The 24,965-nt window shown below is 37.6% G+C and overlaps 1 protein-coding gene across 2 annotated transcripts in view; it reads left to right on the forward strand.

The window, feature by feature from the left end:
* The window catches only part of LOC306857216 (aryl hydrocarbon receptor nuclear translocator 2-like), a 95,091-nt gene that overhangs the window by 39,153 nt on the left and 30,973 nt on the right, over positions 1-24,965 (forward strand). For both annotated transcript variants that reach the window (XM_079397038.1, XM_079397039.1), the window contains 5 exons: positions 332-417; positions 5,250-5,326; positions 6,092-6,226; positions 7,079-7,153; positions 12,972-13,123. In XM_079397038.1, coding sequence (XP_079253164.1) covers positions 332-417; positions 5,250-5,326; positions 6,092-6,226; positions 7,079-7,153; positions 12,972-13,123 — 525 coding nt within the window. The remainder of the gene's footprint in view (positions 1-331; positions 418-5,249; positions 5,327-6,091; positions 6,227-7,078; positions 7,154-12,971; positions 13,124-24,965) is intronic.

The raw sequence follows: 24,965 nt of genomic DNA on the forward strand, positions 1-24,965 counted from the left end.
AAATACAGCCTTGGTGAGCAGAAGAAACATCTTTCAAAAACATTAAATCTTACCAACCCCAAACTTTTCAACTGTAGTGATATTGAAATCAAGCTTTAGGAAGGGAGATCTGCAATCATCTTGATGTGTGCAGATGGAGTCATGTTGTTGTTGTGCTTCTGTGTTTTGTTTTGATGTGAGATACAAAAGGGAACATTTTTGCTGATGTTCGTGCTGGCTTTCCAAATCAGATCCTGCTGCCCGTAATCCTCATATGACCTGAATGCCAACTTTAAAGTACCAAACATGAGTACCAGACGTGTTTTCTTTGTTTCATTCTCTTCGTTCACAGGAATGGTCTTGGGCCGTCTAAGGAGGGGGAGGCGCAGTACTCGGTTGTGCACTGTACCGGCTACATCAAGGCCTGGCCGCCAGCGGGTACTTACACAAAAACACACTCAAACACAGTCAGTTCAAAACCACTGAATCAGAGAGCAACAGACAAATATACAAACAAATATTCAGAAGTGGACCAGTGTTGGGGAGAAAAAAAAATTAGTAGTTAAAAGTTATAGATGTGTTTCGGTTAACATTAAACTTTGACTTGCAATCTGAAGCCTCACTTAACACAATGAACATGTTTAATCTCCTTAAACCCAAACAAATGCACAGAAGTGTACCAGTATTGAACTATCAAAAAAGAAACTGTTTACAAAAAAAGATTCACTGAATTATTTGCATTTCTGCATTTTGATGTTAAATGTAAAAAACCGAAAGGAAATAGGTGTAGAAACAACTTTCACTAAGGAATTGCTAGTAAAATAAAATAAAAAAATAAAAACTATTACAAAGAAACACGAACTTAAACATGAAATTTTGAAGTAGAAAAATTGAAATAGTAATTTAATGTAAAATGTACTACAATGATCGTTGTTTTATTTGCAACTTAAAAAAATATTTTTTACAGTGCACTTAACAATAAGATCCTGTTACTTAACATCAGTGTATTAACTAACAATGAGCAACACGTTTGTTACAGAAAATCTTTCTAAATGTTAGTTATTAAAACAAATGGTTTGTTTATTGAGGTTTAGTTTTTAGTTCCTGCTAATACATTTATTACATGTAATAATGCATTAGCAAGTGGAACTTGTTATTATTATTGATGCATGGAAATTAGCTGGTTCCAAAAAAGATTAATTGAATAATTTGAATCACTGCATGTGATTTTGATGCTAAATGAAATTTAAAGAGAAAAGTTCACCCAAAAACTGTAATTTGTCATCATTTATTTACACTCATGTTGTTCCAAAGACATTTAACCTTTGAAACACAAATTGAGACATTTACATTTAGTCATTTGGCAGACGCTTTTATCCAAAGCGACTTACAATAGGGGAATACAAAAAGCGATTCATCTTGAAGAGGCAGTCAGACAGAGGAAGTGCTTGTAACACCAAGTCTCAGTCATTGTTCAAATAAGTACAAGCTAGTAAGGGACAAGCTAATCAGTGTCTTGAACTTGATGCGAGCTGCCACTGGTAGCCAGTGCAAGGAGATGAAGAGAGGTGTAAAATGGGCTCTTTTGGGCTCGTTGAAGACCAGTCGTGCCGCTGCATTCTGAATCATTTGTAGAGGTTTGATTGTGTTTGATGGCAGACCAGCCAGAAGAGCATTGCAGTAGTCCAGCCTAGAAATGACAAGGGCCTGGACAAGAAGTTGTGCAGCATGCTTTGTCAGAAAGGGCCTGATCTTTCTGATGTTGTGTAGTGCAAACCTGCAGGATCGAGCAGTCTTTGCAATGTGCTCTTTGAAGGTCAGCTGGTCATCAAAGATTACACGAAGATTTCTGACCGAAGTTGATGGGGTAATCAATGATGAGCCTAACTGAATCGTGAAGTCATGCTGTAGAGTCAGAGTGGCAGGGAAGACAAGAAGCTCCGTCTTTGCCAGGTTGAGCTGTAGGTGATGTTCTTTCATCCATGCCGAGATGTCCGCCAGGCAGCCTGAGATCCGTGCAGCTACCGTTGGGTCATCTGGTTGAAAAGAGAGAGAGAGCTGTGTGTCATTGGCGTAGCAGTGATAGGAGAAGCCATGTGCATGTATGATGGGACCCAGTGATGTAGTGTATATGGAGAAGAGGAGGGGTCCAAGAACCGATCCCTGAGGTACTCCAGTGACCAGTTGATGTGGTTTGGATGCCTCCCCTCCCCAGGCCACCCTGAAAGCTCTACCGGTGAGATAGGATTCAAACCAGAGAAGTGGAATCCCAGTGATGCCCAGTGATGAGAGGGTAGACAGGAGAATCTGATGATTGACAGTGTCAAAAGCAGCAGAAAGATCCAGCAGAATGAGGACTGATGATTTGGAATCGGCCTTTGCAATTCGCCGAAAGACATTTTTAATGTCTGAGGATTTGTAAGTCAAGGTCACCCAAACTTAAAAGTTCTGAAAAAAATTATAAAGGCACCATAAAATGAATCCATATGAATCAAGTGGTTTAATCCAAGTCTAGTGAACAGATACAGTCACTTAATATGATGAACAGATTTAATGAATAAACGCATATAGACAACACTGAAGCTCATCCATGCATCCTGTGCTCGTTGATTCTGGACCTCAGGTTTCATTAAAATCTTAATTTGTGTTTCAAAGACTAACCAACATTGTATGGGTTTTGAGCATCATGACGGTGATTAAATATTGACAGTTTTTATTTTTGGGTGAATTATCCCTTTAAGTTACATTCAACATCAACATGTACTGATGCAAATGATTCAGAGGAACCAGTTAATTTTTTTGTATCGGTAACTTTTTTACAACAAGGTTCCACTTGTTAATATTAGTTTAATTTTTTTTTACTCCGTTTCTAAGTACAGATAAAGAGAAGCAATATTATGGATGTGTTTTGCTTAACGTAACCTTCAACTTACACTCCGAAGCCTAATGGAACAAGTTGTTTGGAACATGTGTTTGAACTTCTTGAACTATCAGAACTCTGGAATTCCGTTAAAATCCTTCAGTCTGCAGAACTGTCTGGAGTTTTGGATGACTCCCATATTACACCGGCACGCTAGACCCCCCCCCACCGCTGCGATTACTATTAGCGCAACAGCATGTGTGCAGTGAGAAAGGAAGAAATTGAGCAACCCTGAACTCAAAAACCTGAACTTTTCGCCTTGCTGGAGGTTGTCCAGGTATGTGTGTGTCGTAAAAATTAATTGCACAATGTTGGACATCCTGTTTGTTGCATAATGGCACAAAGTACGGATATAAATAACCCGCAACGCTTGATTGTCAGCCATTATGGTGTCATACTGGAGTGCAGTGATCTAAACAAAGACATCTCGCATCATTTTCATCACACCGAATGGTAATCAGTGCATTAACGGTTAGAAAGAGCTCTAGCCACACCAGATGGCCCTGATATGCATTGTTGATCAGTTTCATAGCGTTTGCAAAACAAATAAGACTTTACGTGCTCTTTATTACTTTGATATGCGACCAAATGAATTCTATCTGCTTGTATAATGTCAGGTTGTGCAAATTAAAGGCAGTAAATTAATTCAAGCCATCGGTGCATCTGTCCATAGTATGCAGCCTGTTTGCAGAGAAGTTTTTTTCCCCTGAATGTGACATTTATGCAGTGATATACCATTCCTGTTTATTTGTAGCACAGAGTAATTCGTTTTGCAAACTAGTGTTCCCTGCACAGCCATCCGCCGCTGATGAATTGAGTTGTATTTTACTTGAGGTGACAGTTTGCAGTGTGAATGTGGGAACAGACCATGAAATAATAACAATGAGACAATAAATTGACCATATGTCACTCTATTCTGTATTTGTATTATTCTGTACTGCATATATCTGCTGTATGTTTTTCAGTTTTTCAGTTCCCTTGTTTCTGGGTGTATTTTTCTCATTCATTTTTCCCATAGGATTTTATAAAAAAAACTTTGTTAAATAGTTATGAACCAAACCAACCATTTACAAGGTGAATAGCAACATTATGAACCTTAAATTAAAACACAAAAGTATATGAAAACCAGACAAAAAGACAAGGGTACAAGACTGTATACAAGCTTTAATGAGGGTAAGGAAAGAACTACAATCCCATGAAGCATTGTGAATGACATTGATAGATTTTATATTTTTCCATTGATTCTATTAATTTAAAAATATTGATTATATATAGGTAATCAATATATTTTGTTAATGCAAAATAAGTAGTTTGAGAGAATAGGGAAAAGTGTTCTTTTGGTGTTTTTTTCTTGTCACAGTTCTTTGATTGGTGGAGATATCGCTGCAGAATCATGGGTAATGTAGTTTTTCATCAGGAATTCAGCTGTAAGACATGATTCTTTAAACAATAAGTTGAAATGACGTGGGTTAATGGCTTCAATAAAAGCATAAACCATCATTTAACAATGTCTGAGATCAGAGTAGGTCTGTTTTTCAAGGTTTATAAGTTATTGTTCAAAATTAATTCCTCTATGAAGAAAATGATATGGACTAGATACTTTTGGGACTGCTGCACTCTATTGGCTGAGCAAACCAATAGCCACACCCCTCACTCACATGATTGGTCGAGCTAATTTTTTGTATTGTAAAATATTTTTTAAGGATCAAGTAAGATAAAATAATTCTTTAGGAAACATATACAACTTTTTATAGCAGTTCTTATAAATTGTGAGAGTATGGTTTATTTCTTTTATTCTCTCTTTCTCATTTGTTTTTTCTCTTCTTCGAGTCATTCACAAAGATCATTGTATCCTGAAAAGCTTTTTAGCCACCAACCATAATGAGGTCAAGGCAAAGAAGGAAGTGTGTCAAAGAGAAATTGTTAATGTAATTAAAAGGAGATTAAACGCTTCATGTTCCTGCTTAAACAAACTCCAGGACAGGAATCGCTCCTCTGCCCTGATTCCCATCTGGCGTGACTTCATGTCCCATTTACTCCACATAAACACGGCACGACAACATCCAGGAACAATAACTGCTTTGCTACTGGTTTTAGACGACTAAACTAAATCATTATGCATGAACAAACTCCTGGTGAGTCAGGGAGACGTGGACAAAAATATTGAGCAGATGCTATCAGTGGGATCAAACACGTTTTTGCGCAAAGATTCCCAAACAGGTCCTTGTGCACTCTTGCAACAGAGCGTCTCATTAGAAAATGTGGTAGGAATAAACATGTTAGTCATCAGAATCTCCACATGTTTTCAGTCTGCTGTTCGGACAAATGACTGTTTTTGTGTCTTTTCCAGGCATGACCATTCCGGATGAAGACACGGAAGCAGGTCAAACCAGCAAATACTGCTTGGTTGCGATTGGAAGATTGCAGGTATGTCCGGATCTCTGATGTGTATGGCAACAAAATTAGCAACTGCATGACAACATGCTTGCAACTCCCTGGAACACCATAGCAACTGTATAGTAACATTTGAGCAAACAAGCAGAACAGCATAGCAATTATCAAGAAAACCCTAGCTACCGCATAGCAACTTTCTAATAACAAGAACATCCCAATGACCTCATGGTTACATTCTAACAACTAGAACACCCTAGTAACCACATAGCAGCATTCTAACAACTAGAACACCCTAGTAACCGCATAGAAACATTCTAACAACTAGAACACCCTAGTAACCGCATAGAAACACTCTAACAACAAGAACACCCTAGTAACCGCATAGCAACATTCTAACAACTAGAACACCCTAGTAACCGCATAGCAACATTCTAACAACTAGAACATCCTAAGGTTTGTCCCAAATTGTGTACTTAGGCAGTATTCTATGACGTTTTGTAGTATAAATAGTGCAATAATATATATATATATATATATATATATATATAGTCTAAATAGTCACCCTGAGTGTAAAAAGTGAGTTTGTTATTTGAGAGCTGACAAGGTACTTTTTTTATAATGTTGAATTAGCGGTTGCTAAGGTGTTCTATTTGTTAGAATGTTGCCATGCAGTTGCTAGGGTGTTCTAGTTGTTAGAATGTTCTTCTGCAACTTTTGAATGCTTAATGTTTCAAAATGTGTCTAGTTCATGTCTTTTTTATATGTCTTGCATTTAAATCCCTTTATCTCGTCTCTCAGGTGACCAGTTCTCCAGTTTCTATGGATATGAACGGACTCTCTGTGCCGACGGAGTTCCTGTCCCGCCACAACTCAGATGGCATCATCACTTTCGTGGACCCTCGTTGCATCAACGTGATTGGCTACCAGCCTCAGGTCAGTTTCACTGACTGTGCAGCTTAATATTAAAAGTGCTTTATGTAATTTTTTAACTGTGCGAAAGCATAACATTTCCATAATATGTTTGCAGATATTTAGGAAACATGCTAAGTTCACAAACGTGTTTCTCCGAAAAACAAGGCTACAACTAGTTATTCTACTTTGAAATGTTCATTCCATGTCGGAATATCAGTTTTTGTTTTTGTCTTTGCAATTCCGCCCTCTGCCAATTTAACCAATAGTATTTCGACACCCCGGGTTGCCAGTTGTCAGAAAACACAGCAGCCAATAAACTGTGTCAGAAATTGCAACCTAAAAAGCCTCAGTATCCATGTAAAGATCTCTATGACCAGAGGCATATTAAACTGCAGATAAATCAACTCATTAGCTTACCATGTAAGGCTTGTTGCCTTCCGTTGTCAGTTGCTTTCGTTCCTGTTGCGTGTCCTTAATCTGGCAACCCATTTGAGCCTCGAGTCTGAGGAGGGGTGGGAGAAACAATTCACTCCAATATTTTGAGTTTAGACTCCAGTATCCATTTCTACCGCCATCTGTCAATATTACATACTGCACCTTTAATGCACAGTTACAGTAGCCAACGCAATGTATTGATGATATTTATGTCCTGTTTGTTTAGTTCAGATATGACTTCAATCGTAGATTCATGACAAGTCAGGCAGGCTGTTTTCTGAATACTAGAGAATGTTGAGGCATATTCTTGAAATAGTCAACATATTCCAGTTATTATTCATTATGACCCTGATGCTGTCTGTGCTCGGTTTAACAAGTACAAAGAGTTTGTATGAATCAAGCGTTCATATGATTGTTCCTTTTCTTGGGTTTGCACAGGATCTTCTTGGCAAAGACATTTTGGAGTTCTGCCACCCGGAGGACCAGAGCCACCTGCGAGAGAGCTTCCAACAGGTACAACAACAAAAGCAAGCCCAGCCGCCAGCTGTGATCCAGTCCTACACACATTCATCAGCACGTGATCCTGTAGGAAAGAAACATCATAAATGACCATTCTTCTCTTAAAGAAGAACTGAGAGCTAATTGAGTCTACTTGGGCTGGATTTACAAAACATTCTTAAGAAAAATATTCTTCCTTTTATAAATTAAGAATCATCATATGATCAGATGATACCATTTTTTAATCAAAAAGCGCCATATAGTCAGGCTATTTGTAATTGGGAACATTTGTACAAACTTCCTAAAACTTTTTAATAAATCTAGCAGAATAAAGACAAAGCACAAATGAATACAACAGACAGATTCTTTAAAAGTAACCATTAAAAATCACAGCGCATTGATCTGAGATGGTCACCACATTAATTTTATAGTTCAAGTCTCACTGTATGTGAACTATATTTGTTTCTTCTCAGGAATTTTAGGAGAAACATCTAAGACAAGGTGACATAGTGAACTCGATAGACTCCAGAGCTGTGGAAGAGCAAACTCGGAGCTCTGGGGTGACAATATGTGTACATTGCTTGCCAAGAAAAACAAATTCTTCTCAACTCGCCCCACAATCCTTTGCTTCCCCACTACAGTCAGTGCTAGGAAGTGAACTTGTCTCCATCGGTTAGTAGGTGTTGATTGGCTACCGCTGAGAGTTTCTCCGAGTCCGTCGAGTACCTGTGGAGAACGGTGAAGAGTGGTTGATTGGTCACTTCCACAGTCTTCTGTTTGGACATTTGAAGAGGTTTTCTCTGTTGCAGCTATTGTTGTTTGTCTTTCTGTTTTTGAATCCCGTCGCCAATTAAACCGCAAGCTGGTGCTCTTCAGAAGCTCTTTTGACTTCCTCCTCTCTCTCTTCTTGTCGCATCACCTCTGTTCCTGCTCTTTACCTCATCCTATCTCTTTATCTTTGGTCTTTTACAAAAACCTGCTGTTTTTCTTTTATCCTGCTCCTTGTTTTCCTGACTTTCAGTCTTTTTCAGCCCCCTTTCTTTACTCTTAACTTCCCGTCTGGCATTTTGTTTCTTTGTTTTCTGTGTTATGTGTTGCTCATGTTCTATTATAGTGTTTATTCATATTTTTAATATTTTATATGTAGGTTTTATTTTTATATTTTAAATTTTTGCTTTTGTCATTTTTATTTGTTCATTTTTAGCTTTTGCTCTTCATGTCAGGTCACCTCTGTTTATATCTTTGGTTGTTTACAAAATCTTTCTTTTATCCTGCTTGTTATTGCTCATGCTTTTGGTCTTTTTTAGACCCTTTTTCCTTGTTTAATGGTATTTTTTCTTTGTATTATTTATATGCTATTATAGTGTTTCTTCAGATATTTTATTTTTATATTTTCTATTAAAATTTTTATTGTATATATTTCTATTTAGGTTTAATTTAAATTGTTTCAGTTTTCAATCTAGTAATTTTATTACTTGGATTTAAACAAATTAGAAATGTTGCATTGGCAACTAAGTTTTCAATCATTTTTAATAGTTTATTTTTCTGGTGTTTTGTTTCTTTTTATTTTATTATCATATTATTTGTGTACTATTGTAGTGTTTTTTAATGGTTTAATATTTTATAATTAGATTTTATATGTTCAATTTCCATATAAATTTTGGTAACACTTTACAATAAGGTTCATTCGTTCACATTAGTTAACACAAACTAAGAATGAACAATACTTCTACAGTATTAATCTTAGTTAATGTTAATTTTAGCATTTACTAATGCATTAAAATCACGATTTGTGCTTGATAACATTAGTTAATGCACTGTGAACTAACATGAACAAACAATGAACAACTCTATTTTTATTAACTTACATTCACAAAGATTAATAAATAGTGTAATGTATTGTTCATTGTTTGTTATTATTAGTTAATACATTAACTAATGTTAACAAATGACACCTTATGGGGGAAGTCGTGGCCTAATGGTTAGAGAGTCGGACTTGTAAACTGAAGGTTGCGGGTTCGAGTCTCCGGCCGGCAGGAATTGTAGGTGGGGGGAGTGAATGTACAGCGCTCTCTCCACCCTCAATACCACGACTGAGGTGCCCTTGAGCAAGGCACCGAACCCCCAATTGCTCCCCGGGCGCCGCAGCATAAATGGCTGCCCACTGCTCCGGGTGTGTGTTCACGGTGTGTGTGTGTTCACTGCTGTGTGTGTGCACTTTGGATGGGTTAGATGCAGAGCACGAATTCAGGGTATGGGTCACCATACTTGGCTGTATGTCACGTCACTTTCACTTTTTCACTTTTGCGATTTTGTTTTTTTATTTTTCTATTTAGCTTTGATTTTAGTTTCAATTCTAGTAATTTTGCTATTTTAATTTAAACAGGCAACTAAATAGTTTCAAGTTTTTCCATCTAATATTTATATTTTATTTTATTTAATCTTTATTTAAGTGAGTGAAAATTCATTTTAAATGTTTTAGTTTTCGCTTCTGTCGCATCACCTCTGTTCCTGCTCTTTACCTCATCCTGTCTCCTTATCTTTGGTTTTTTACAAAAACTCTCTGATTTTCTTTTATCCTGCTCTTTATTCCCCCAGCTTTTGCTCTTTTTTTTTTGGCCCCTTTTTCTTTGTCTCCAACTTCCCGTCTAGGAGTTTACAGCTATCATTAGTATTCTCTTCACATCCTGATATCCACACACATTTATGCCAGCCGTGTGTGTGTTGGTATTCCACCCCATGGGATGATATTGTGGGCACTTGAAGGGTGGGTGCAGTGTTTTTACTCCCTAGATGATCGTGCCCTCTATATTACGTGCTTCGCTTCTTAAAAGCCCCTCAAATCCTCCGCCTCGCTTTTCCCGGAAGGCCAAGGTTGAGTGGTCAGGTACGCCACAAAGAGATTTGTCAAAGTACTTTCGCCTGTTTCGCTGCGTACGTCTGTTGACGGCTGATAAAGACCCCTCTGGCTGACATCCAGAAAAGCCTTCAGATAACTGGACATCTTCAAAACTCGAGACCACACACACGCGTGGCGCCGTCCGCAAACACACACCTGTTTCTGAGTCTTATCTGCGTCTTATCTTGTACTTTTGAAGCCAAGTGGAACAAAAGCCGACAATTTATGCGTAGCGAGACCGTGAAAGCGTGTTATTCTTGGCTTGTAGTTTCGATGCTGAGTCCCGGCAGATGTCAGAGGCTAGAACAATATACATTCACGGGGTTGCTCGAAATCACTTGATGTTGCGGACTACTGGATTCTTACTTGACAGATTCTTTACCGCGTGAAGATGAAGAGACCATTTGTCATAAAAGAATGGAAAAAGAAAACCATAGAGAGATATAAATCTAAGATACTGCCCTGATTTCACAATCCCAAATTCTCTGTCTAAAGTCAACTTAAACTTTAAATTGACCCTTTAATACACGTTCCTGCTTTTATAATTGAATCTTTAATAACTTGCTTTACCATTAAAAATACTTTCCTAAATCCCTCTTTGTTTTTTAGTGTCTCCCCTTCAACCGCCCAGCTTCATTCACAATCCAATCAATTCCAGATGGATAAATCACAGCTAGGGTTGCACAATGGCAGTATATCAGTGGTCATGTGACTTGTAACTTCAGTAAAATGGGTGTATTTAAGCCAATAAGTTATAGACCTACATCAATTCTAGTTGGCCTGCTGGTTTTAAACATAAATGAAATAAAATGATTTTTGTTCTTTGTTATACACATGCATGCACTATTTTTGTATTGCCATAGATCCATTCATTTGCTAAATTAATACTTTTCTGCAGTTGCACCTGTTGTAAATTAAAAGCAGTTTTTCTCTTTTCGTGATGCTTGGGGTCATTTAGAAGCAAATGGATTTCAGTGTTTAATTGAAATCAGGCTGAAATATAAGTGTAAATATCAGATAACACAATATTAGATAAAAGCTAAACAGAAATTGGAAATGTTGCCTTGGCACATAACTGAAATAAAATAACCTGATGTACTACAATTACTAAAACATAAATAAAGTTATTTATGATATTTAAGAATCCAAAAGCTAATAAAAATGACAAAAGCACATAACAAAGCAAAAAAGAAAAAAAAAACTGATTTAAAAATAAAAGCTAATTCAATATATTAATAAATACTATAGTATTGTAGAAATAATTCTAAAATGACACTGATGAGATCTGAACTTGAGCATATATTTTTGTTATTTAGTCTCACAATGTAGATTGGTATCTGTTATCTGTCAATATATCAGGTATTGGCTTTAAAATGTAAATAATTATCAGTATTGGCTAAAATTTCTATATTTGTGAGTCCTTACATTCTGTTTCTCAGAATTACATCAGATTACAATAAAGTAAAAAATGGTTTGCAGTTTAATCTTATCACAGAACGAAAAGTTGAGATATGATTTACCTTGATGTTTTCTAATATATTTAACTCTGTAGCGCTCTGTGAGTTTCGAGGACACTGTCAGTGAGCTTTTTATCCTTTCTGTGATGTCAAAAAGCAATCGTTAGGGTGTTTTTCTGTTCTCAGCTCCATTTCAGGTGTTTACTGTTTAATTATGTTAACTCAGTTCTCAGTTTCTTACTACCAGTTGCCCTTCAGTGACTCCGTTTGCAGCTCTTTTCACGTCAAAGCATTGTGAGGTGATTCTGTTGAGAAGTGCATTAAAGCCTTGATGTGAGTCGTGTGACTTCAGTTTCGGGTTTGAGACCCAGTGAACTCTGGGATCTGTTTAAGAAGTTAAAATGTTGGTCTCTTTCCCTCCTGAGATCTTAGGGTCCTTTCTCAAGCTGAAAAGGAAAGTGGCCTCTTGTCGCCAAGAATAAAATCCCATATCCTCTCTCCTCTTTCAAAGCAGGATATACATCCAAAAAAGTCAAGTTTCTCTCTTTTTCTTTTAACTCGCTGTATTTTTTTTTACTCGAAGTGCGACTGTCTGTGCTGTTTGTTTAAGAGAGCCATTTTTGTCTCTGTTGAGTGGGAAGTTGTTTTGTCTGAACACAGCTTTTTTTATTTAAAGCAATCTCTGTATTTGGATGGGCGAAAACTGCTTTAAGTGACAATAGAGGTGACTGTGTGGAGAGCATGTGGATGGGTTCAGAGTCTGAGCCAGTCTTACTTGACACAAAAGCATGAAGACCAATTGAGATCTTGTTTCTCATACATATTTTTTGCATCGTAATGTAAGGAATATTGCTAGATCTGAAAGGGAAAAACCATTATGCATCCTAGAAAAACCAATGATGGCAGATTTTCCACTGAGCTAAACATTGTTAGTCATTGATGGTGTCTGTAGTGCATCGGGTTTGATTGTTTTCTCAATTGAATCACTCATGTCACCAGCATCAATGAGGGACAGATTACCATTCTTGCATAAAGCATGTAATATTCCTCATGTTTCTAATTCCTAAAGCCAATTTGTGTTCACATTTGGCACTCGACAAGCGTTAATTTTATATCCTAGTGGGGGACTTTGATAATAGCTTTGGAATTTGCTGTAGGAGCCGATTGGTCATATTTTGCTGATTCTTTCACTGATTACAGTCACTCTTGTCAAGCATTAAAATAAAGACCCCAGTGGGGTTGAAAAGCTTCTGTACATATATTGTTTATAAATAGATGTTTCATGTTTAATAATGCAATGCAAACATATTTAGTAGTGTGCAAGTTGTGGCTTTATGTCGTAACTAGGCTATGCTGTTGCTTGTTGGTGTAACTAGACTTCTTGTTTTTAGTTTTGTTTGTATTTGCTGGTTCTTAGATTTAAATTTCTACGATGTAAATGCATGTGATATGAACTGTGTTCTTCTGTTGTGTTTAGGTGGTCAAGCTCAAAGGGCAGGTTCTCTCGGTCATGTACCGCTTCCGGATGAAGAACCGAGAGTGGATGCTCTTCAGAACCAGCAGCTTCACCTTCCAGAACCCTTATTCAGATGAGATCGAATACATCATCTGCACCAACACCAATGTCAAGTATGCACAACCTTCTCATTTTCACCAGCAGGAACCAGGTGCTAGTTCAGAGCCAGTGCTATTGCAGGTTCTTAGTTGGTTCAACTGGCGAGCGCTTTAAGAACCGGTTGCTTTTCCACAGGCAGAGAGCAATACAGAGCCAGGTCTTAAGTCACTGAATACGTTTCATGTTTCGGTTTACTAGCGTGGCAGCGTCAAACACAACAGACAGATCGATCGATCAGCACATAACACACTAAAGCACCATGAGAGCGATCCAAAAGCATAAAGAGCCGTCTGCTTTCCAATCGCTCCCGCAGCACCCCGATGCCTCGCAACAACCGGTCCGCGCAGCGCCGATCCATCCCAAGCAAGCCTAAACAAACTATCAACAATGGTGGACGTTGCGTTGCTATTGATGTTCATGTCTTTGCGAACCTACATTGGCATCCAAACACGGCGAATCCAACGTGTTCGTATTTAACTTCTATTTCAAATATGGCGGTCTAAAGTTTCTGTCGTCTTGTTGGTCACGGTAACCCTACCCCCAGCCCCTGATGCAAGCGCTTCTTCCTTCTAGCCCAGCAATGTTTTGGTGCTACCTACGAACCGCTTTTCCTGGTTCGGAGCTGGTGCTTTGAGTGTCGAAAGACAAAGAACCGGTTTGAAACTAGGCTCTACCTTAGGAAAAGGGGTTTCTTGTTTTTAAAAAGATTGATTTTTTTTTTTAAAAATCAATAAAGAGCTTGTAAACAATATGTCATGGAATGTTACATTTACCTCAGCGAGATCACATAAACATACACAAACTCAGTACTGAGCTAGAAAAAAATAACTCCAGAGAAGTATATAACTCCAGTATGGATTGTATTACATCATTTTTTTCCTTAACCTTAGTTGTCATTATTTAATGCAAGTCTGAATGAATCTGTCATGAAAACAAGTTTTTATTACAGCCGCCATTTAAATGTTTATATTTTAGCAAATTAGAGTAGAAACATAATCATGTCATTATATAATTTTATATACGACTCTATATACAGGTATACTTTTAATTGTGTTGATTATTAAATAAATGCAATCACTTGATTTATTATATTCGCTTTAGTTTTGGTTTTGATTTTGGTTTTTTGCTAAAGGAAAAAAAAAAATCTATTTTAGTGCATCACTAATTGCACACTTTAATAGCAGTATGCAAACAAGTGCTCTTTTATGACTGATGGTTTTGGGTGGTTTCTGTAATTAGCACCAGTCAGCCACAACCATGTGACCTGCCTCGAGATGTTTGGGCCTCTGTGGCCTTGAGCCTGAAATCAATATCATTTATTCTCCTTCTGTTTAACACTTCTGAAGTATTTGCCTGTTCATCTGGTGTTGGCAGAATGGTCTTGATTTATGCCCACACAGGTCCTGTGAACTTGTAGATGTGCATTTAAAGCAGGCTGTATTTACTTTGCCCTCAGGTGCAACTTTGGGTGCATTTCTTTTGTCTTTTATGGTGGGGTCTAAGGATATGGTCCAGGGAGGTGAAAATAGCAAATGAGACCATTCACAGTACATATTTAGTTACCCTATTCTAATCTGTCAGTGTACTGTTACAAAACCTATAGAGCTGACTAGTTGTCTACTGCCTATATAGGCAGCTGCCTTCTGATGCCGGCTTTCAGATTAGTTGTGAAGTTTCCTCCACTTTGTAAAATGAATAAATAATGAATGAATGCATGTATCCACACAAAACAATTGACCACCAATACGTTTGAAAGAAAAGAGGTTTTCTAGGGCTTATCAATGTAAATAATTATACAATAATTATTCCAGACATACTGCCCCTTTGCAGAAATAATAGAAAGAAAGAAGAAAGGGAGAAGTGGTGTGTGGCCAAGTATGGTGACCCATACTCGGAATTTGTGCTCTGCATTTAACCCATCCAAGTGTACACACAGTAGTGAACATACACCCAGAGCAGTGGGCAGCCAATGCTGCGGTGCCCAGGGAGCAGTTGGGGGTTCGGTGCCTTGCTCAAGGGTCTCACCTCAGTGATTGTATTGAGGGAGGAGAGAGTGTTGGTTATTCACTCCCCACCTACAATCCCTGCCAGACCGAGCCAGAGACTTGAACCCACGACCTTCAGGTTACTAGTCCAACTCTCTATCCATTAGGCCACGACTGCCCAATAATGTATGTTTTGTTGTAAAAAATTCAAATTCTCACTTTTAATGCAAATCATTTTGATTAGCATACATCACATCCTGCGTGGTGGTTGCACGCAGTCTAGCCACAAATGTCTCTCCATTTGAAATAAATGACTTGTGATCTGTTGTTTGTTGGAAAAGGTGGATTAAGAGAGCATCTAACTGAAATTAAACCTCATAAGTGACTGATTTGGCAAAATCATTTGATTTGAATCATATGAGAGACTCCTTTTTAGCTTTATTGTTAGTTTAGTGTTTCTAAGCTAACAATGCAATATTTTGATATAATTATTGACTAAAACAATTCTTAATTATGATATTATTATTAATGATTAATTTAAGATCCAGAATCAGTTTGAGGAAAAAACCCTGTGTGAAAATAATATTGATCTTAACGTCATTTATTTGAACAGTAACACTAGCTGTGTAACATTTAACATAGCTTCCCGGTGATTAGCCGAGTCATGATGTAGCATGGCAAACTGCAAAATTTCAGGGTGATTTTTACATTAATAAATAAAATGATAGCTTTAGTGTAGTTTAGTGACTTTTTAGTGTAGTACTGACTTTTTTGTAGTTACAATAGAACAATTATATAAACTGTGGTAGTCTCCCAGACCAAGCTAGTTGGGTTGTTCTGTTTTTATTTATTTTTATTTGTTTTTGTATTTTTAGCATGGGAACATCTAAAGGGTAGATAAAATATGGCTTGTCTAATTTGTGTTATAGGAAGTTTATAGCTTGGTTTCGAAGTAGCTTCCGCAACACTGCTAATGAATGCTAATAAAATCGGGTCTGTTACAAAGCGGACATTCCCCTCTTCCATGGTCAATAAACTTTCGCATCATTTCATAATTTCCTCACCAGTAATTCTCTTCACACAATGAAAAACAAGGGAGTCTTTGCACATTGTAATGTTTGAGCTCTCATTATGTTCACTGCGTGTTTGTTTTGTGTGTGGAATAAGTGTTCATATACTGCTCTATATTTCCACGCTACTGAACATGGAGAAAACAATTATGTCGTCCTTGCGAGAACCTGCTTTTAGGTTGCGTATATTATGAAAAGTTATGTTCGTGAGATCAGGTTGCTGAAATTAACTCTGGGAATTGAGTGGCTACAGTATTTTGATATGTCTTTTTATATTTATGAGGACTTATGTCACTGTTTGCTGTGATTTGTGATGCAATCCTACAGTATTGTCCAAAGGGTCGGGGTTGAAATAGGGTTGGGCTGATAGACATTGTTGTTGTTCATCGCCGGTGGCTGACAGATATCACGATTATGAGCCGGAATCGTGATATCAGTGGGTTGTTATACTGTAAATAAATTGCAGGCATCAGGGAGTTGATATTAATATGCAGGGCATTGAAATTACTTTTGAATGTGTGCTCGCTTTTTACATTCAGTTCCAAGATTCACGATCACACGTACTTACCACACATTTGACAAGATTAGATATTTGTCAGTGGTGCTCAGGATCTGCAAATCATTTTCTGTCATCCTATCAGTCATCTGTCCTTACTCCGTTTATGTGGTAAGTGAAATTTTATATATTGTAATGTAACTGGCTCTGTAGTATGCTTCATGCAGTTTCCGTGCCTTACCAAATACGGATTCATGCTTTGGGAACACCCCTAATGCCGAGTTCACACTGCACGATTTTCAAAGTCAACTGATCATCGTTGTTTTCACACTGCACGACTATCTGGGGTAGCATTCAGTTGCTGCTGTGTTCACATTGCATGATTGATCGGCGACAGGAGATTACACCTATGACTTTAAAATGGGGAGAATCGCCAACAATTCTGTCTGGTCCGCAAACTACGTTTCATATAACTCCTCCCCGAACTTCCTGCTGCCCTGCATCTTGCTCTCTCATTGACTGTAGGTCATCGCAAATGTATTTTTCAGTCAGAACTCATTTCACACAGCAGGATTTTGAATCGCCGACAGGTCCAGATATTTAGCATGCCATAATATTTCATGGGTGTCAGCTATTCTCTGAGATCACATCTTTGATAATTTACACTGTGTGATTGTCATTTGCGTGAACAAGCACCGATTTGCCTCTTATTTCAGGCATTTGGTGGCAAATTTGAAAAACCTGTCGGCGAGTGAAAATCGGGGCTAAAATTATGCAGTGTGAACTTTTGAATAATGCAAAAGATTTCTATTTTAAATAAATGCCGGTCTTTTGAATTTTCTACTTATGTAAGAATCAAAAAAGAAAAGAAGTATCACCATTTCCACGAATGTATGAAGCACCACAACTGTTCTCACTGATAATAAGAAGAAATGTTTCAAATCAGCGTATTAGACTGATTTCTGAAGGATCATGTGACACTGAAGACTGGAGTAATGATGCTGAAAATTCAGATTTGAAATCACAGGAATAAATTACATTTTTAAATATATTTAAATAGTTCATCATAGGTCATTATATTTCACAATGTTACTGTTTTTCTGTATCAAATAGATCCACCCTTAGTTAGCATCAGAGACCTTACAGACCGCAAATTTATGATATAGATATAAAAACGTGTGTATATATAAAGCCAATTTTAAGGTTTTAGACTGTACTGCATACCACACCTGTTTTCATTCAAGGCATTTTTGGGCAGTCTGAGTCTGACTTTGGTGGAATAATGTGTGTGTGGATGCAACACCGAGTGTGTGTGTGTGTGCCTGGAAACACCTGAGTGATTGTGTGTGCGCATGTTTTACTTTTGGGAGAGTGTGAATATATGGGATATATAGACATTCATCACACGTGGCATCATCTATCCCAGACTCCCCAGCCCATGACACATGGAAGAATGCCGGAATAAGTCGCCCTGGGGGCGTTTTCTCTGAGGAAGCTAGAAAGTCAAGTCACCTTTATTTATATAGCGCTTTTAACAATGTAAATTGTGTCAAAGCAACTGCACAATATCAAAAAAGGAAAATAGTGTGTCAATAATGTAAAAATGAAAAGATTAAAAAAGATTTTCAGTTAAAGGCATTTCATTATTGAATTCAGTGATGCCATCATCCAGCTCAGTCCAGTTTAAATAGTGTCTTTGCAATCAGGTCGACGATATCGCTGGAAATTAAGTGTCCCCAAGTAAGCAAGCCAGAGGCGACAGCGGCAAGGAACCAAAACTCTATCGGTGACAGAATGGAGGAAAAAACCTTGGGAGAAACCAGGCTCAGTCGAGACCAAATGAACCAGCAGTTCAATTCCAACTGCAGCGAAGTCAGAGTTTAAGGGCTCAACTGGTTCCAGTGGTCTTTCCCGATGGCTGTCTAAGTGGCGGGGTCCTCACTGGGGATCTGTCTCTGGCGCTCATCTCGGAGTCCTGGTCTCCGCTGACGTTCAGGGCTGTAGAGGTCATCTCTGGGTGCTGATCCACCATCTGATCTGGATACAGACTGGATCTGGTGACTGCAGTGACCATCTGGGCTGGATACGGACTGGATCGGGTGGGTACGGTGACTGGGGATATGTCCCCGGGGCTCATCCAGGTGTCCGGCCTCCGCCGACGATCAGGGCCACATGCACCATGCTCCCGGCGCCGATCCACCATCTGATCCGGACACGGACTGAGAAACAGAATAGAAACAGACAAATATTAGTTACTTATGATGTAACGAGTACATCGTGTTATGGGGAGTGTTCTCGGTTCCGGTTGATCTAATTAATGCAGCCTAACAAAAGCCTTAAGTAAAATTGGATGAGAAAATGATTAGTTTCACAAAAATAAACCAAAAAAACCCAAGAATTGCAAAATAAGAAATTAAATTGTGTGTAAATCATCTTCAGAAAGCAATATCAACAGATGAAGGTTCAGAGGGAGGTGGAGTCTTTTTTTTGTCTCTTTTGAGTTTGTGTTCTCATTGAGATTTTATGGCATGACGTGAATGTGAGGCGAGTAACAGTAAAATGAAAGGTGTTGTGTAATGTTATTTTAGTGTCATTGAGATACTGTTATATACATGTACAGTGGTGTGAAAAAGTGTTGGCCCCCTTCCTGATTTTTTTTTTTTTTTTTTTTTTGCATGTTTGTCACACTTTAATGTTTCAGATAATCAAACAAATTTAAATATTAATCAAAGATAACACAAGTAAACACAGCATGCAGTTTTTGAATGAAGTTTTTTATTATGAAGGGAAAACAAAATCCAAACCCACATGGCCCTGTGTGAATATATTATTTATATATATATATATATATATATATATATATATATATATATATATATATATATATTGTGACGAGTCGGCTGCCTCCCCCCTTATTATCATCACCGCCCCGTCCCGTATTCGCCGCCCTTCACCAGGCTCCAGACGGGAGTGGGTGTGTGTGAGAGGAGGGGCGCTGAAACAGCCAGGGCTGGCGGCGTGTGATGAGGCGCACCTGATGTGAATAGAGCCTCATCACCGCCGCCATTTAAATGCCGAGCGTGCCTCTCCTCGGGAGACCGGTCTCTTCCCCGTGCATGCATGCTGGTGTCCTCGCGGGTCCAGGAAGGGAGCGTTGAGGGATTCCCGCACCACCGGAGACGTGAGCTGCCGGACCCGTAGAGTATGGGTGGAATTCCGCACCCGTTTGACGGCTGACGGGCCAGGATGCCGGGCCGTTCTATCCCCCGGAAGCGCCGCGGGCAAGGGATGGATGATGCCGCTCAGAAGAAGCCGCCGACCCACGCGCCCCGGTCCCGAGAGGGGAGCGTGTGCGGCCACCAGACTCCGCCCCTTACCTGGACCCGTCCTTCCCGAACACTGCCCTCCTTCACGAACCCCGTAGCACGACGAGGACACCAGGGGGCTGTTCCATAAACCAAGATTAGAGTATAAGCCAGGCTTATTTCGGTTAGTCAGGCTTATTTTTGGTAGATTCGGTTTCATAAATCAAACTTAAAAAAGTTCAAACTCAGTTACCCCGGCAACTTATGCTGGCAAACTAACTTGGTCCGGAGCAGGCTAACTGTCCGGCTAAGCTGAGCTCCTCTAACACTGACCAATAGGAACGCATCGATATTACCACTGACTCTCTCACATACAGTCAGTTTAATTTATTATCAGTCCAAAAATAAAAGTATACAGAAAATACACCTCAAATAATCAAATAAATAAAAAATAGGCTACAACCAACTGTATTTAATGTATTGTGCCCAAAATGTTGGCGAATGACATTTTAACATGGTTAAATCAGAAGTTGATCAGAAGTTTCTAGCCATGCAGCCTTTCTATCTGAATTTATGACAGCTGTACCTTTTATGGTTATTAGAACATTAAAACACTACAATCTAAAATGTCTCTTTAAAGCATTAAAGCATAAAAACACAATCAAAAGTTCAAATCACTGAATTAAAAATGTAAATTTATAATAGAAATCAGAGTACATTTTAACTGATAAGAGGAACACACATTTAACTCATTTGAGCTAGTGATTAACAGTTGCTGCTATCATAAAAATACACTTATATGTAGTAAAATTCTATGTTTCACATTTAATGTCCAACAACAAATATTTTAGCAGAATGTATATTTTATTCAGAATTCTTGCGCTAGTATTCTATTCTGCTCCGTCTGTGTAGCGCGCATGCGCGCCGCGGCGCTCGTTCTCTCGCATAAGCCCCGCCCACTCCTGACAGCTAAATGGATATATTTGCATGGCTTTCTGACATTTACAGATGTAAAAAATATACCTGTGATGTATCGGTTATGCACTGAGGAAAACACAATGTTTCAAATGCGTTAAACAGCACAAATATTCGCTGTTTGCTATGGTGGATCGATTTGATCCATGATCGACATTAAGGGCTGCTTCAGATTAAGCGTGTATGTCACATTATCCTGACTCACTGAACCTGGATAGCATTAGTCAGATTGCGTCAACTTGAATTGTCGTTTATGGAACCGCTTTAGTCCCGATTCATTTGTTAGGTTATTTCAAGTCAGGTTTTGGACTTTAATCCCCGCTTTTCTTAGTGTCTTTTATGGAACAGCCCCCTGATTCCCTGTTTTATTTTGGACACTTTTTACCCCCTTTGGACACTTTATTTTGATTATTGTTTAATAAAAACCTCTCCGAGGTCTGACGCCACGCCCACGTTGTCTGTCGTTTGCTCCTCCCGCCACTATATATATATATATTGGGGATTTTTAGTAGTTTTTTTTTTTGTGTGTATAATAATATAATGTGTGTATATAGTTTTTGTAAGTTTGGGGTCAGTACGATTTAATTACATTTTTTTTTAAGAAATTATTTTATTCAGCAAGGATGCATGAAATTGATTGAAAGTGGCAGTAAATACATTTTATAATGACAATTTATCATTTCTATTTGAAATAAACATTGTTCTTTTGAACTTTTTCATCAAAGACACCTAAAAAGTCACGATTTCTACAAAAATATGCAGTAATTTTTGGTCATTTTTGAATGATATATATCTAAAGTAAAGGCATTTATAATGTTACAAAAGTTTTTGTTATTTCAATGTTAGTTATTTTAGTACATTAAATTAAACATGATTGAAATTATAATTTTTATTTTTATGTTTTAATTTAATATGTTTTCATTTATGTTTAAAATGTATTTTATTTTGTGCATTTTATGTTAGATAAAAAATGCTTTTATGGTTTTAGTTTTTATTAAAGTTATAGTTATAATAACACTAAATTAAACTAAACTGATACTGTGTTTGGCTAATGACAGATTGATTTGACTCTGATTTACTTTTTTGTGCATTGTATCATAAACATTCAGAGGGAGAAACAAGAAAAAACAATTCACCAATCGCATAAGAATAACAAGCTTAATTCAAGATACATTTTCTGAAAATGACTTTTAATATCTGTTAAATGTAAAATCTATTAAATATAGTTTTAGGGGCGTTTAGATATTTTTACTGGAGAACAAGACAGAAATACTGATTAAGCGAATGAGTTTTTGCAGCGCACAAGCCAAGAAATCCCAGCGTGACGGATATCCAGAAAAATGGGCAGAAATAAACAAAGCTTTCTCACATTAGATGTCATTCTCTCCGTATTGAGATTATGGGTAAATAATAAGACCAGCGGGTATTGGTGAGATGAGACTGGCAAACTGCCTGCAGAATAGACAGTGACGCTGCGGCTGAGAGAGGGCATTGAGAGAGCGATAAACACTCACCCCTCAGATAGACCGAGTGGTAGGTAAGCAGATAAGACGTAAAGAGCATAAACGGAGCCAAATGCTCAGTGTTACAGACTGACATGCGCCGTTTAAAGGAATTGATTAAGAAAATGACAATTCAGGCATTATTTACTTTCACTTATGTTGTCATTCCATGTAAATCTTCATGCAGCTCTTCCTGCACAATGACCATTTATAATCATCTGTCAAGCTCCAAAAACACCATAAAAGTAGTTCATGTGCTCTATATTCAAGTTCTGACATCTAATTTAGGTTATTTATGGAGAATCCCTTGTGTGGTGGCTCTCAAATCTCATTCTTCATTCTATATATTTGATCATAGACGAGAACTAATGATGTTTGGTGTTAATTATGTCAGTCTCGATGCAACTGCACATGAGATTTCGGAGTTTCTGTGAAAGGGAAGATTATCACTATATAAAATCGGTATAAAAAATGCAGATATAGTCTGGAAGCTCAGTTCATTTCTGTAAATTCCTATATTAGAACTGTGCATTTCAGTGAAATATCGATTCAGTGGTTTATTTGCTGAATGCTGCTGCATGCTTTGAAAGGTTTTAGTGAAAATATACACTACTGTTCAAAAGGGTTTTCTTTTTGAAAGAATCTCTTATGCTCAGCAAGGCTGGCATTTATTTGATCACAAATACTGTTAAAAAAAAGGAAAAAAATATTACATTTTGAAATATTTGTTTTCTATTTAAATATATTTTACAATGTAATTTATTGCTTTGATCAAAGCTGAATTTTCAGCATCATTACTCCAGTCTTCAGTGTCACGTGATGATTGCTGATTCACTGCTCAAGAAACTTTTCTGATTATTATCAGTGTTGAAAACTATTTAAAAAAAATCACTATTATCGATGCATAGAAAGTTCAAAATAGCAGCATTTATTTGAAAAATATTTCATATTATTATAAATGTCTTTAATGTCAATTTTGATTAATTTAATGCATCTGTGATCAATAAAATCATTCATTTCTTTAACGTTTTTACCAGTTGGATGGTATTGCATGTAGTGCATATTATTACTATTTTACAGAGTCTGATTGTTGAAATTATGGGTCCATCTCAACAACAGGCTAAAAAAAAAATAAAGATTTGTTTGTAGCTCTATTGTTTGGCCTAAAAATGACCAGCCGTGTTTGTCTTGTAAGCCGTATTGTTGAAGGGGATGGTAATGAATCACTGGGGTTCATCTAGGGTTTGAATCTCCAGTCTTTGTGTGCTTTAAGTGTAATGCCACACCACCACAAAACCTAGATATCCATCTACAGACGTCTCCATATAAAGGACGTACAGCTTTTAGATCCCCAGAACAAACAGACAGATCATTAGCAATTCTGAAACAAAAGATTCAATATTTTGTTATAGGCGCCAGACAGACACACAGATCACGCCACCGTCAAAGCTGCTGGATGAAAGTAAAGAGTGTACAGCCTAGAAAGACAAATGCACTTGAAATGGACTTGGCTGACATGAAACCATAAATACAGTTTTGTGTGGAAAACCAGCTTCACAACTAAAATACTGTTTGCCAAAGTTATTTATTCTTCCTTCAGACAGACAGAAACTGATCCAGATGCAGTTTTTAGTAAAGATGGAACTCCTGTTATGAAAGTTTGTTCTGTTGAAGTGCCAATGAAGGGAAGGTGATGCTCTGTCTCACTATGCAGCCCAATTATAGCATAAGTCACTTCCACAAGACCAACAGCATCTGTGTTTTGGATGTGAGTGTGCAGAACTGTTTCACTTGCTTAACCATTGAGAATGGTTAGAAAGAGCATGCGTTTGAGTCTGCTTCACCAGCCATGTTAATTATAATTTTTTTTTTTAGAAATTAAGATCATTTTGTCTAATTATAATCCATCTATTCTCCAAATCTCTTGTCCTGTGCAGGGTTATGGGGATGCTGGAGCCGATTTCAGATTTTTGTTGTTGTTGTTTTGGTTTGACTTTTTAAGCAATAAAGATAATTCTGTTTATAAAAAATAAGATTTTGCCTGATTATCATCCGTCCATCCATTTTTGCATTTATTTAGTTTTTCTATCTTTTAATTTTGTGCAATAAAAATACATTTTCCTGTGTATAGAAATTAAGATTATTCATCCTAATATAATTCATCCATTCTCCAAATCTTTTGTCATATGTTTTATTATTTTATTTCCTTTCATTTTCTCATTTTATTCAGTAGTAGAAGACTGTTTTTTGTATTATATTACCAAAAAAATGTCAGTGTTTGTTGGGTATGACCCTAATTCAGGAAAAATTTCCCTCAAAACACACATTCATGTTGGTCTCTGTGTGTTTCGGCAAAGATGCTGAGTTTCTGGAAATAATCAGTCGGTACATGCTGTTCTCTTGTCTCTTATTTTCTCTCAGTCTCTCCGCTGTCTCCATTTATATCCATCTCTCTCAGCATGCACGGTCCAGTTTTGCGCTGCTCACGTCTCCTTTGTTACCATGACAACCGTGATCTGTCCC

This window comes from Barbus barbus (genome assembly GCF_936440315.1).
Source record: "Barbus barbus genome assembly, chromosome: 1".
Taxonomy (NCBI): Eukaryota; Metazoa; Chordata; class Actinopteri; order Cypriniformes; family Cyprinidae; genus Barbus; species Barbus barbus.